The following is a 14,928-nucleotide window of genomic DNA, read 5'->3' on the forward strand; positions in this document are numbered from 1 at the left end:
CAACTGTCGTCGTTGCGGTGGCCGCTGCGGAAGCTGGAGCCGGACCCTCTTGTGCCATCGTGGAAGAAACAAAGCGTCGGCCGCTGCGTAGCTCCGTCTTGTTACCCCGCACCACCACCAAAATGTCATGGGGTGAGAGTAGACAGAGGGTAGAAATATATTTACAGATTGTACATGGAGTACACAGTGTCTTTGAACCAAGATGGCGAAGTGGCAACAACAACACGAGCTTTTGTTGAATCGTCATCTTCGTCGCCTTTATGGTGAATTCGTTGATGTTAATGATGACTTGTATCAATATCACGGGCCTTAGTACCAAAGGCAAGAAAATATCATGGCGTATTCGGTTGGGCGTTTTAAAGCGCTCTGAAAAGTTGCTGCGCCTTCAGTTGGTAGTATTTGAGCGCTCGGACTACCTTCAGTTGGCTCTTTCAGAGCGTTGGCCTCTGACTCGGAGCGCTGCCGACCGCTCTGACTTCAAAGCGGGAGCGTGGCGCGATCTGACCAAGAGGATGAATCACATGACACAAGCCGGCCAATCACGTGGCTGCCGGCAGGTGAACGAGGTGAAGTGAGGAGCCCAAGCGTGCATTTCGGATGAGGGCATCGCCGGGGGTGTAATAGTTCGTGCCTGTGCGTTGTTAATGGTGTTTTTGTGCACGTGTGGGGCTAATTCACATCTATAAAGTCATAAATGCACCATGTAAATAATGAGGCGGCCAGCGAAGGTGAAGTAAACGTCAATGCTGTCGTTACAGCAGCTCGCAGACAGCCTGCCTTGAAGTTCAGACGAGGACGATCGCCAAATTTATGTGCTAAGCTAAGAAGGCTTTCGCTATGCCCAGACATATGAGAGAGAGAGAGAAAGAAAGAGTATAAGAAAGGTCAGACATGTCAGTGATGTCTACTGAACTGATCGACACCATTTGTTGACGTGGGGCAGCAATGTTTTAATGGCAGCTTCCCGCGCTGTTCACATGGTGGCGCTACGGGTGCTCTGCTCTAAGCGCTCTGAGATCGCCGATGTATTCGGTTGGTACACTGCCTTTCGCGCTCCGATTGCGAGCTGTCTCTGCATCTGGTGACTCTGAGCCAGAGGACCAGAGTGGCCAACCGAATTCGCCATCAATGTTGATTATCCCACCTGCAAAATAATTGACATCAACTTAACATTTGCATCTGTTGTTTGTCATATAAGCATGTTCAAAAACTGCACTTCCGTATCCAAACGGAGCTGCAATTCCCACTGTCCCATGACCGATCTTATGGCGATGGTAGTGGATTGGCAACATGTCAAAAATGTCTTTATCCAGTGATCAATATAACGTCAATATTCCCTACGAGCTTGGTAGCATGCATCTTGGTAATTCAAGATTTAAAATAAGAAAAGACGATCCCTTACTGTTCAAAGGTTTTGTTAGTTCGGGGTTTTGCTGTCTGTACTTACTATGGGAAAAGTACTTGGTAGTTTAAACATGCACTATGCGATTTGTTATTCAAAATTTTTGAATATTTGCATACTCATATGTAATATTGACGTGCCTGCTCCATTTATCGTTTGCTATTTTTTGAGAAATGGTTGATATTTACGACCTTTGTCATAGCAAATTTGGTTATACTGGAAAGTGATGCTGATGGCATTTACATTCTCTAGGTTTCAGGTGCTAAAAACACTCCACATTGGCTGAAAGGCGTTTGTGGGCAACTCCTCACAGAATGCCTGCTGCACGAAGGAGGCCTCGCACAAGTTATTCTTGGCATATTCGATGCATGGAGCGGTGAGAAAAAAGTGTCATTTTAGAGGAAAGAATCGTGGTGCACAAATTTTAAATTAAATTAAATAATCTAGCCATAGCTAGATAAAAGGGGCCAGCGTTGGACAAAAGTGGTGGTTGTCTTTATTCTTGCTAATATAGGTTGGCAGTGCAGTGTGCTCATAAGATGCACTTTCTCAGAAGGTTTTTGTTGCACTCTCGCTGCTCTGGGGGACCAGAATCGCTTCTTGCACAAGTAGACTTGTTTCTGAGTAACGAGGGGCACGTTCAGTTATCTTTCTAAGTACTTTACCTTAGTTGTTTAAATGAAAACTTTCAATAAATAATTTCATATTGCTCTTAGTATATGTAGTACTAGTACCATGGCTTTCCGTGGAAAATCAGTTATAATGAATTCTCATTGATATAATCTTTGCAGAACTGGTAAATAAAGCATGTCATTCTGAATTGTATTAGCCTAGACAATGCTCCAAGAAGTATGAAAATGGGTGTACTTGGTGGCATTTCAAAATGTCGCTCTCTGTGCTCTCTTCTGATGGGAATTTATCAGCACTGTTACTGCAAAACCTGCATAGATGCTGGTGTGTAGCATGTTGTTTGTGGGATGTTGAAATGTTGTTCGAGCCAGTCCTCTGGAGTGTACAGCTGTAGATTGTTAGAAATGCCCGTAGAAGCCCACTTCTGTAATCATATTATCCAATATTAGGTGAAAATGTGATTGCTATAACCGTATTGCTCCTGTGGGGAATTACATTTGCGAGGAAAAGAAAAAACATATCATCTGGAAAGAGGTATTGTACAGAACTATCTATGAGATTTCATTGTACTTTCATCTTGTTGTAGTTGCCATTATAAACACCCTCATTGCTCGGCTCCAGATTATGTGTGTAGTAGACAGGTATGATGAAATCTTTCACATGCGTCCTAAGTTTATATAAGTGGTACATGCACACCAATGCTATGTGAATGATCTATTCAATGCTAGAGTGTAATTTAAACGCCATGGCAAGTGCAAACATGCTGTTTCATGTTTTGCCACTCAAACTGCTACAACTTATTTGTCTTGAATCTGTTAATGTGGGATCTGTGGCATCTTACTAATGACAAGAAACCAGGGGGGCAAAAGCGAAAACTTTTCATGTTTTACAGCAGAAAGTATGCTAATTTTCAGTGTGTTTATATTTTAATTTTTTATTTCTGGAAGTATCAGTTATAATATTCATTGTGTAAATTGTATATAGCTTAATTTGGGATTTTTAAAGCTACTTTGAATGTTCTTGATAATTTCTGCTCCAAAGTTTGCATATAGATTCACTGGGAGCATGAACTTCTTGACGCAGCCTACACTTGCATTGCATTAGTTGTCAAATTATACAGTCATTGTTTGGCAGCATGTTGACAAGCTGTGTATCATGTCAGTAGATTATTTAGGTCTCGTGACAGGAAAGTTAACTGTTGAGCAGTAGGTGTTTAAATGTGAAATTAAGACACATGCAAATATTTTCTACTCCCTTTCGATATTGTATGGTATCTGGATTTGAATGTAGATCTGCTGTATGCCTTGTTTTTCAGTGGATGACACTGGTGGTGTGGTGTCTGAGAAAGACTGGAAGAAATGTGAAACATTTGCCAAGATTGTTGCCAGGATGCCGAGCACCAAGGTTGTTACTGTGGAAAGCTATTATGATAGGATTTCTGACCAGGTGAGTTAATAACATGAGGACACACCTGTGCGAATAGTTTGTGCTTTAGATAGAGCTGCACGAGCATTAAATTCAGTGTTTAAAAAAAATATTACAAAAGCCTGAGCCAAATACAGAACTAATATTGCAATTTATTACACTGCATCTACATCTAACATGCGGCATCCCAATCTTGGATCTCGGCTTTTCATCTCAAAGTTCCCGATTTATGATACTGTAGTTCCAGTGAGCGATAGAATTTATTCATTATTCTACATCCTTGTACTATAGTGGTCTAAATCTTACCTATAGGAGCCTCAAAGCTTGACAAGAAATCACTGACCTTGCTACATTACAGAAAAATCTGGTGTTTCCATTTTAACGCAGAGGCAGCTTTTCTCAGGGTTTCCTGCGAAGCACATGTTGAGTCGGCAGCTCTTTACAGCCATCTCTGCGATAGCTACAGATGCATCACTCGCTGGTTCTCTTTTATACAGAATTCAGTGACTAGCCCTACCTCAGTACTTCAATATAAATATATATACTGTCAAAGGCATTATTTCTTTCCTAAACCATTCTTTGTGGCTCCTGTTTTAATTTTTAACTTTCCTTGGATCTGTCTCTCCACTTTTGTTTTTGTAATTTATTCAGTAAGGGCACTTGGCCTAGACAAATTTCTGTCTGTGTTCCTCTGCATACACCAACTAACTCTATGAGATACAAGATGCTATGGGACACCCTTGGCGCATTAAGAGGCTTAGATGCGGTAGTTGGTGGTAATGCTGCGTCATTTGTCCCTACTGCTTAGGTTTGTTTCTCCATGTGATATTTGCGACAGAAATTTACTGCACATCTCTTGTCTGAAAGCAATAAAACCTACTCTTCTTCAGTTCGTAATGCAAATTTCAGTGCTGTCTAATTGGTAACCATTTTGAATTACGTTTACTGTTACCATGGCACTTAGTAGCTACCACTTCCATGATAAAGTAGTTTCATTTTGAAACTAAGTAATCCAAAAAATAGTTTGATCTATAAAGGTTGGCACACTTGTAAAAATCAAGGCTGTGTTAGAACGAAGTAAATATCGCAGTCACTATTGCTGAAATAAGTTGTCTGATGTGCTAAAAAATTGTACAAAAGTGAAAGACATATGAGAAGATCACCTTGAGATCCCAAAACAGCTCTTTCATGTAAAAAAGTATGCATGATGCTCGGCATCATTATTATTAGGCATGATGCTCGGAGATTGTTGGGGTTTTATTTATCTTGCAAGTGATGCTTGAGAAGAAAACTCCTGTTGACTGTGGCTCTTGCCTGGAAGATGTTTTTCTTGTAGGTGTCCTAGCTAAGATTCGGAGAACACCTTTAGTACTCTGATTGGTGTGTGAATACAGCAAGCTTACAAAATTGCAATTTCACTTCCTTATTTTTGGTTTACAATTGCAGCTCTTTTTGCAAGAAATGTTCTGTTTTTGTTTTTAAAACAATGTATAATCCACAAACACTGAAAGAGTAGTAGTTTATGCCATTGTCAGCCTCCTCATGTGTATAGGAATCATATTCAGCTACATGTATCCTGGGTAAATATGCTGCTGTGTTTCTATGGAGCTTTGTTTATTCTCAGTTGCTGACCTTACATATTTTCTCTGAACCACTCCATGCAGTTCCAACTAGTTATTGGTACTATAATAATGTAGGTTGCTGGGTGTGGTGGTTTAGCATTGTGACAGAATTATAACTACAATGTAAAAGAGTGCGCATAGTGAAGTGCTTTGTTATGCATGTTTTCTTTCACTGTCGCCCTATACATGAGTTTAGCCCTGTTACGCCGCTACTACAGTATTTGGCACTCAAGAAAAAGAAGTTTAAGCTACTGTTATGCTCACCAACTGCGACGTGAACTGCTGCTGTGGCTCAGTGGTTATGGTGCACAGCTGCTGACCTGAAAGGCGTGTATTTGATCCCAGCTACAACAATTTCGTTTTTATAGGTGTAAAAAGCTAGTGGCCTGTGTACTGTGCAGTGGCGTAGCCAAGGCGGGTTCAAACCCCTCCCCTGAAATTTTTCGTCCAACACCCCCCTCCGCCCTTTCTCTGCCACTTATCCAACTAAATTTTCTTTTGTCGCTTCGCACTGACGTGATTAAAAAACTAAGTTCTGCTACTATCACAATACCATTCCTCGACTCTGTGAGATTTTGGGCAGGAATCTCGGCCGCGAATGTTTTAAGTTGGCTTGGCAACAGGATTAATGCTTAAGCAGTGGTTATACTTGTACCCGCCGGAACAGATCTCGCCGGAGTTGATCACTACGATAATCTCAATAGGCAGAGGTTTGTTTTAATGGAAAAATTCAGACACAGTTGCAAGGTCTGATAGGCCACGTTCGAGCATATTACAGTGTGACCCTTGCTACGTATTCTAAGATATACTCAAGCCAGAAAATAACATTGCTATTTGTCACGGGTCCCGTTAATTAGGGAGGCAATCGCCGGGCTAATTCCAAGGACCGAAATATCGGCCCCCCGAACTGCACCACAAATGCGTGGACAATTTAGAAGTGGTCCTATTTGGCGCGCCAGCGGACGCCGGCTGTGGCTCAAAGAACAAGTCAGAGCCGAGAGTCGATAAACAAAACAAAATTATATTCTCAATTACGGCAGATCAAATCGATACACAAGTATGCACACTCGGCAATAGTTGAATACAATATGTCACCAATCAAACAACGTACTACACAGTGCAATCAGCCACACTCGAAACGACAGACACAACAACAATACGCACTACAATGCAGTCGCATGCATCAAACAACCAAGACACTTAAAGACTAAAGAGTTCGAAAACCTATTCAGTCCGAAGTCTTTGAACAAAAGTCTGAATGATACTCTTCCGAGAATCACTCACTCAAAGTCCAGCGCTGTTGTCGTTCCGCTACCCTCGAAATTTCTCTTCCAGGAAACCTCGCGTCTTCAATTGGCCGCTCTCCAAGCACCAAACTTCTTTGCCGGTTACACATCGGCTTCCCACGCGCAGCAGTTGCCACGCGTCTTTGCTCGCTGGCGGTAGACACACACTCCTGCCTGTAGCACGAGTCTTCACCCCTCAGGTGGAAATCCTCCTCTTCTCCTCCTTTGTCACTGAAGACAAAAGGCTTCACCGACGACACGGCGGAAACACCCTACGTACACTGGCGTGAAATTCCTTATTCTCCTGCTTTGTCACTGAGGACAAAACCTTCGTTGCCGACACGGCGGAAAACCCTACGCACTCTGGCGTATACTTTCTTCTTCTCCTTTGTCACTGAGGGCCAAAGGCTTCGCCAACGACACAGCGGAAACACCCTACGCATATTGGCGTGAAATTCCTTCTTCTCCTGATCTCCCATCTCTGCTGCTTGGTTAAATACCTTCCGCGCTAGATTCCAGATAATTTTCATCGTTTTGTTGGAGCGATACGCAGCCAAGGTTGGGGAAAGCGCGAGACAGTTCAAGGGCCGTCCGCGTCAGATGACGCAACTCTGCATCGCCACGCCCCTTTCCCTCGAGAACCTTCTAGGGCTTGCTCGGCCGCCGATGTGAGGAGGTTCGTCGGCGAACCTACGCTTCCAAGGGGAGAGGGACGGCGGACCCAGGGAGTCTTTCGATGCTTGTTTTCTTCTTTATCGTTGACTTTGAGGCGTCTCTCCGGCGCTTCGTCGCGAGAATTTGGTGGCGCGCCCTTTTTTGAGCGCTCGTTTTGTGACACTATTGAACCTTCATACGGTCTGCTAACATCTTAACACTCATGCACACACGTGTGACAGAATATTCGATTTGTACACCTAACTTGGCTTGTATGCGAGTGTACAGTACACACACACACACATATATATATATATATATATATATATATATATATATATATATATATATATATATATATATATATATATATATATATATGAATGTGGGAAGGATGGCTATACCTTGCTGCTGACGATTTCATAACTTCAACGAAGTGGAAAGGGAAGAGGGAGTGTGAGAGAGAGAAACATAAAGGCAGGCGATTTCAGATACACACATACACATAGTGCAGCAAAGCTGCTCTGACAATCACCGAGTGGTACACAACACATAGGCATGCTGCCAAAGTCACTCGCGCGTGTATAACATGCAAGGGACGTGTGGCGAATCAACAAAACGCCCGTCGCGAGGACCAGGCACGCGCCCACTAGGAGATAAAAGGGACGCATGTGAAACCACCCCTACATCTACATCTGTTCTGGGACTCTTTCTATGAGCAGATAGTTCGTCCATATGATATATATATATATATATATATATATATATATATATATATATATATATATATATATATATAAATGTGCAGGCTAACCAGAGCCTTAAAACAGACTCATGTAACTTAGGCTCATAAATAACTAGATGGTGGTCATAACCCTAAAGCAGCGTAATGGAAAATACAGTGTGGGCAGCTGTAGTGAGCACAAGCTTTATTGTTCAGCACTGTGGCAAATAGCGCATGAATAAAGAACATTAAACTGAAAAAATATACGACAAATGATATATATTGATTTGCTTCATCTGTTCGTTTGTTTACATTGACATGACTAAAAGAGCACGCTGAACAATTTCTGCAACTAGCGACATGACGCTGGACAAGAAATGCACAGAATGAAGAAACATGAGTAGGCATGTTATCGCGTAAAATTACAAGCAATATACATAGCAACTATATTTCTGTACAATAAATGAAAGAGACCCTGTGCAAGCAATGTCTCGCACAGCAAACAGACACATCACATAGCGAAATGCTGTTGATTATCTTTTTTCATTTGACACAAAGATTATCTTGCATGTTACATGTCATAATAAATGCCCCATATGTTACCCAAAATTTGCGAGAATTGCCACATGCAAGTTTGGCTAGTTGACCATTTTGTATCTGCTAACCGCGTCAGCAAGTGAAAGGAGCCACTGAAGAGCAATAAATAGGCAAAGGGAGAGAACTGAATCACTCTGTCATGCTGTCAGAGTGATTTTCAGCAACATGTCTTTACAGATGAACTTGCTTCCTTACAGCTGGACGAAAAGTTGCGCATTCTGATTTAACCAAAACCGCCTTTTTTACTACCAGCCAGGGTAGTCCAGTGGTTATGGTGCTCCATTGCTGACCCGCAGGTATAAAGTTCGCATCCCTGTTGTATTTTCGTTGTAGGCGAAAATGCTTGAGGCCCGTGCACTTTGGTTTAGATGCATGTTAAAAAACTAAAGTGGTAAAGTTTCTGGAGCGCCCCACTACGACGTCTCTTAATCATATCGTGGTTTTAGGTTGTTAAACTCTATCACTTGATCATTAACAGCTGTGTTTTTACTTCTGTTTTTCAGAAAATCTTAAAGCAATAATAACTTCAGTTGACTTTCTTAATTTTTAGCAGGCACCTATAGTTGATATTACACACACATTCAGCTGAAGCCGTCAAGGTTCCTGTAAAGAACAGAGAGAATGTCTTCCCGGTGGACTCTTATTTCTTGGTGAATGTTCAGAGAGCGATGCCAAACAATCTTTCATTTGTTGTTGTAGCCCTCAGGTACAACTTTAGGCGCCTCAGCGATGAAAAAAAGCGTTCTGCTTCAGCTGTGTTCACCGGCAGAATTCTCACATTCTCACAGAATACTCTGGGCGATTGCCAACTGCTTGCATCACATACCCGCTCAGTGTTTCTCGCTTTTATTTCGCAGCCCATACTGCTAACTCCCCTTGCAATGCCAAAGTATAGATGATGTTCCAGTGCACGGCAGCAAACTTTTCGGCAGTGGGAAGAGTGACAGATTCGAGAATATTCTGTGTGAGAAGCGAAGAAAGAATCTTCAAGGTGGGCCGATGCCTTAAAGCACTGTTTTGACTAGTCCATTAAATAGTCCAGAAAAGGCCAGAAATACTGAAAGCCTGAAGTGCTCTTCAAAGCTAGCAACTGGTACGTTACTTCGATGAAGCTGCCTGACAAGCGGCATCCTCATTTTCGCCAGTTGTCAAGTGTGCACTGGGAGCAGCGTCGCCTTTCGAGAAATAATCATCAAGTATTGTACAGTATGGCATTTCGGCGCGACCATCTAGTGTCATAGAAAGGCGCTGATCTACCCAAGACATGAACTACTTAGCAATACGTGTAGGCAGCATATTTCAAGGGGGTGATTCATAGGAAGCAACGAGCTCAGCAATGTTTGGGCAGTGACCCTGAGTGCGAGAAACGAGAACTTTAGCGACGATACATGTCGGCTGGTAAAGTGCCGCCTTAAACACTAGCGTGCGTTTCTTGCCTGGTGGAAAGATTTGAGGGTATACATTTCCTTCGCTTCCCTTCAGGTGCCAGTAAGGTTGCCCTCGCCAAGAATCTTACTCTGCGCGCGAGATGTCTCACGTTTGTGATTGCACCCATACAAAAGGCTCATAGTTTCCGTCGTGTCATAATGAAATACCACAAACGTGAATGAATGCGAAGGAGTTGATGGCAGCAGTGAAATTCCAGTGACTCGCATCGGAATGCCCGAAACAGACAACCAGCAGACATGGACGGTGCACAGTAGAGCATATACGTAAACTTGTGTTGCATGTGCTAGCAGTTCTCATCGGAGTTCACACGTTCTGAGAAATGGATTATGGTGCACTATGCCCTGAACAATTGCGGAGTTGATTTCTCCATCACTGGTGAACTGATCACTGAAAATTTTGGGTGGTTTTAGGGTGTTCCTGTTCACACCGGTGTCAGTGCTGGAAACATGAACGCACATAAGCTGCGCAGTGAAATATGCTGTAAAGTTTTGAATCTGTTGACGGAAAGGGAAAAGTGAGCTGCATGCTTGCAAACAACGGAAGACACCTTGCCACAATGCTATCGTTTCAAGAATTCGAGTGACGAAAATTACAAAAAAAAAAATGATATCATTCCGAGTTTTCTGCACGTATTCAAATGCTTTACCCCATATACGCAGTGACCAAGCTAGTTTTATGTGAGTAGGTATAGTTCAGTCGCACATGCACTTTTGATTGAGACGAAGTGAACATTTCTCATCACTGATTACCTTGCCCTCGCAGATAGCTCAATAAAACCTCTATGGTTGGAGTACTTCATTGCTATCAAAAGTCGCAGTGCAACTAAAGTCTGCCCGAAAATAACATGTGCAAAATTGTGTTGCCAACGTGCAGCATATCTTACAAAAAAATTTCTTATTGCGAAAAAATGTTTACTGAAAGCTACCACTGGGTCAGGGCTGCTTGACATACAGAGATTAACATAAAATCATTCCCATAGGCATGAAGTCACAGACATGGCGGTAAGAAATTCACTCAGCAAAGTAAGCAACACCAAAATGTAGTTATGACTGCACAAAAATATGCTACGTATACCTCTCAGTCCTTGTAAGCGAGACCCTCCTTGATTTGTGAAACGCACTTTGCCCCGACGACGACTAGGCCATCTACGCTTAATAGAAATTAGTGATTAACGATGTTTTCTCCGATGGGGCGCATCATCGCAATAACGCATTTTCTAAGACTAGTCCATTCAATGGTGCGACGAGAGGCCATTGCTCCAAATGGTCACTGTACCTCTCGTTTACTGTATTTAGATTACTTCTTACAGTACTGCCCCGCCTTCGTGGTCTAGTAGCGAAGGTACTCTGATGCTGACTCACAGGTCTCGGGATCGAATCCCGGCTGCAGTGGCTGCATTTTCAATGGAGGCAAAAATGCTGTAGGCCCATGTGCTCAGATTTGGGGTGCACGTTAAAGAACCCCAGGTGGTCTACATTTCCGGAACCCTCCACTACATCGTCTCTCATAATCATATGGTGGTTTTGGGACGTTATACCCCACATTTCAATCAATCATTCTTACAGTACTTTTACTTGCTCTCTTCAGAACCATACGCATGGGGAGAGGAAAAAGCTCAGAACTTGATATATATGTACGCCATCTGTTTAAACTACTGCCGATAGTAACGTCACAGGTGAAAGCTGATGCCTGTCCCTCCCCCCCGTCGGGTCGATGTGACACCCCCCCCAAAAATTTCTGGCTACACCTCTGGTACTGTGTTTCAACCCACGATGGTTGAAATTATCTGCATGCCTTCACTACAGCATCTCTCGTAGCCTTAGTTGTTTGGAGACGTTAAATCCCATTAACCACACCTACCACCTTATACATGATGGCCTATTGTGTGGGTGCTCAGTATTCACAAATACTAAATGACCAGGCATGAAAGCTTTCATGAAGCATGGCTTGGTAGCACTTCACCCATATATCTGCTGGTATTCAAAGCCCACAGCGTATATAGCGTGTCTCTTCCACATATCAGGCGGTGTCACATTGTGAATTGTTAAACAAATGTGTTGTGACATTGTAAGTTGTAGGTGGTGAGAGACTCTTCTAGCGAGAAATCAAGGCAGCTGCTCTCTCAAAGAAATTCACTTTAGTTGTGTGGCCTCCTGATGGTGCTGGTATAAAGTGGATTGGCAGTCCTTATGTTTCTACATGCATTTATTGTGGTCTCAGCGTCTAAGCATTGAGGTACAATGCCTTGGATATTTGCAAAAATACTTTCAGTGAGTGCGAGTGCTAAGAGCCTACAACACTTTCCAGTGCGACTTAGGTGGAGTGTGAACAATATCTGTCTTACTTTATTCCTTTCTCCAGAACAAGTGCTTGGGAAGCTTTCAAAAATAGTCTGTTTGTCTCGACCTATTTAGTATTTTTGTGAAGTGGGCCTTTCAGACGTTTTAATCAAGATTAGTTTTTAACATGGTTTATACTTGTGTAGAAATGCTTTCCATTTGACTGACTGATATTACATGCAATCATTACAGGTGGTGCAGCTTCTATTTCGGCCACAAGGCTCTATAATGGACAAGATCATCTTTCGAGTCACATGTGCTATCGTGGGTGCCATGCTGGAAGAGCAGCCCCAAAAAACATCTAGCTTTGTTTTCAGCAAGGTCTTTAGACCACTTTTCATCTGCACCTGCCAGCAGGGTAAGCTAAAACCCTATCTGCATACCATAATCGTACTTGCAGGAGTATCAACCACTAGGCAAATAGCAGGGTCATGTCAGCTGTTACCTAATGCCTGTGTCACAAGGGTGTGCAAAAAGTCTTCCATAAGTGGTCTTTTACGAAGTTGAAAGACTTGAGGAAAAGGCGTTGTGGCACAGGTGCATGGCATCAACAATCTCCTTTTAGTTTTTTACGTCGAAGACTCTACTAGAAGTGTGATGCTAGCAGTCAAAAGAGAAGCAATGAAAATAAAACGAGGTAGCGGTATACAAAAAGTAAAACTTGTTGTTTTGCTTGTTTCTGCAAATCACGTTAAGAATAACAGATGATGAAACCGAAGTGTGAAGGTTTGTTGCATTAGTTAAGGAAGCATTTTATAACTAGTTTCGTGTACACGTCCGTCTAGCATTACTGTGCTTTTATTTATTATATTTGTGTTTTGGTGCTCTCGACATGTTATGGGCGATCATACCTAAGAAAAAGCGAGAATCGCAAGTCTTATGGCCTGCATTCTCGCTGTGGAAAGTGCGGCAGACGCTGCTGGCGTACACTTCGCCGTTGTGCTTCAGTGTGTGTAATGAGTCCAGGTCACCGTCCCATAGTCTGATTAAACTCCAGGTGCCCACCTCCTACCATTGTAGACGCTGCTTTTTTTGGGCGCTGCCGGCTGCTCGGTCCCCGGGGTTGACCATAGACGCTCAGACTACTGGATTACCGAGTACACACGTGACTGCCGAGCACGCCTTTCCTGCTGGTGCAAAACGGCACGAGGGGGAGCATTACCACGTGATGTCACTGATTTGTTCTAGATGCTCAAGACAGTAGAAAAGGAAATAACCATGTAAAGGGTTCATTATATCTTCTGCAGGGTATGAAATTGGTTTTTATAAAGAGCCTTGATGACAGAAAAACAAGCATACACTTTTTTTTTTCTTGACTTGAAAATGGCTTGACGCCCAGGCTACTCATTCTACACCGCAAAAAAGATAAACTCAGTTTACGAAAAAGACTGCTTTTGAAAAGAAGTTCACTCTCTGCCTTGTGTCTGCTGTCAAGATCTCCTTTTAGGGAGAAGTCTGTTCTGAAGAAGACTTTTAAGTGCCAGTAGGACAGGGTTATGATAAATACGAGGGTACTACAGTGCACGCATGCTTTCTCCCATAGGAGCATTCAAGTAGTGTATTAAAGGAGCGGTTGTACCCAGAATTCTAAAAGAACAATTCATTTGCAATGAACGTCTGGTGATACCTGTCACGCAAAAGAGGCACAAGGAGGTATGGATTGTGCAGATTTATGGAAGGAACACAGCGAGCATAGTATTGAAGCACGAAACCCTTCATGACATGCCTTGGAGAGAGATATGCTCTGGGCAGCCATGCTACACACTTAGAAGTGTGGCAGCTTGGGCTAGTTGGTATGGCATGACGATAGTTATAGCGCGAGAACAAAACGACGACACAGAGACAAGAAGGACACGAAAGACACGAGCGCTCGTGTCTTTCGTGTCCTTCTTGTCTCTGTGTCGTCGTTTTGTTCTCGCGCTATAACTATCGTCATGCTACACACATTTGGAGTGATCACAGGTCTGTACTTGTGCAAGTCCTGCGTATTTTTTTATGCATTGCTGCCTATGCATGCAGTGTACAGGACCATGTACAAGTATCGAGCACCTTCCTTTGGCAGTGTGTTCATTAAGGAGTAGGCTTGTGCGAATATTCAAATGGTTTGAATATTTGAATGAATAGTAGAGTATTCGAATTCGCTTCAATTCGTATTTAAATTATCGAAAGTTTCAAAGTATTCGCAACGAACGAATAAATGTATATTAGTTCGCATGTAACATCCTGTAGAGGTGGTTTCACTGCAGTGCACTAGTGCTAAGCCATGAAAACACATATTTATTCAGGGGAAATCGGCATTGTTGTAAAGTTAAACGAGACCCTGCAACACTTTTTGGGCAGGGTCAGAAAATGCTGCTGATCGGTATTCGAGGCTACCAAGAACACGCGAGGCAATTATTATAGCGCAGCATGCGATCTGCAATTCACAATAAATTTTCAAAGTCAGCCAAAATTTGCTTTCTCTTCTCTCGACAAGTGATGCTACAAGCTTAAAAATTGCTTGTCGCAGCCATTGTATTAGCCATTGAGTAATTTGAGCAAGGCTTGCTCAGTCGTTTCTTAAGTCACCATGGGAGGCCGCGACTTGTTTATACGTGCATGCGCAATTGCACGAAAAGCCGCATATTCGAAGAAAAAAAAAAAAAAGAGAAAGAGGGCTCAAGGTCATGAGGTGCGTGTGATGTATTTTCTTTACCCATGCCAGCCCTCTCTGCTTAGCTTCCAGTGCTTTTGTCGGGATGAGAGAAAAGAAAATGCAATCGCAGTGTGTGCAAATCTTTGTAACTCCACTCGTACCGGA

General features: G+C 42.8%; 1 protein-coding gene across 2 annotated transcripts in view; it reads left to right on the forward strand.

Moving 5' to 3' along the window:
- Nucleotides 1-14,928, forward strand: part of LOC119176710 (transport and Golgi organization protein 6 homolog) — a 52,059-nt gene that overhangs the window by 9,448 nt on the left and 27,683 nt on the right. For both annotated transcript variants that reach the window (XM_075895582.1, XM_075895581.1), the window contains exons 5-7: nt 1,655-1,778; nt 3,348-3,478; nt 12,321-12,486. In XM_075895582.1, the coding sequence (XP_075751697.1) occupies nt 1,655-1,778; nt 3,348-3,478; nt 12,321-12,486 (421 nt within the window). The remainder of the gene's footprint in view (nt 1-1,654; nt 1,779-3,347; nt 3,479-12,320; nt 12,487-14,928) is intronic.

The sequence above is a fragment of the Rhipicephalus microplus genome, chromosome 5 (assembly GCF_043290135.1).
Source record: "Rhipicephalus microplus isolate Deutch F79 chromosome 5, USDA_Rmic, whole genome shotgun sequence".
In the NCBI taxonomy this organism is placed as follows: domain Eukaryota; kingdom Metazoa; phylum Arthropoda; class Arachnida; order Ixodida; family Ixodidae; genus Rhipicephalus; species Rhipicephalus microplus.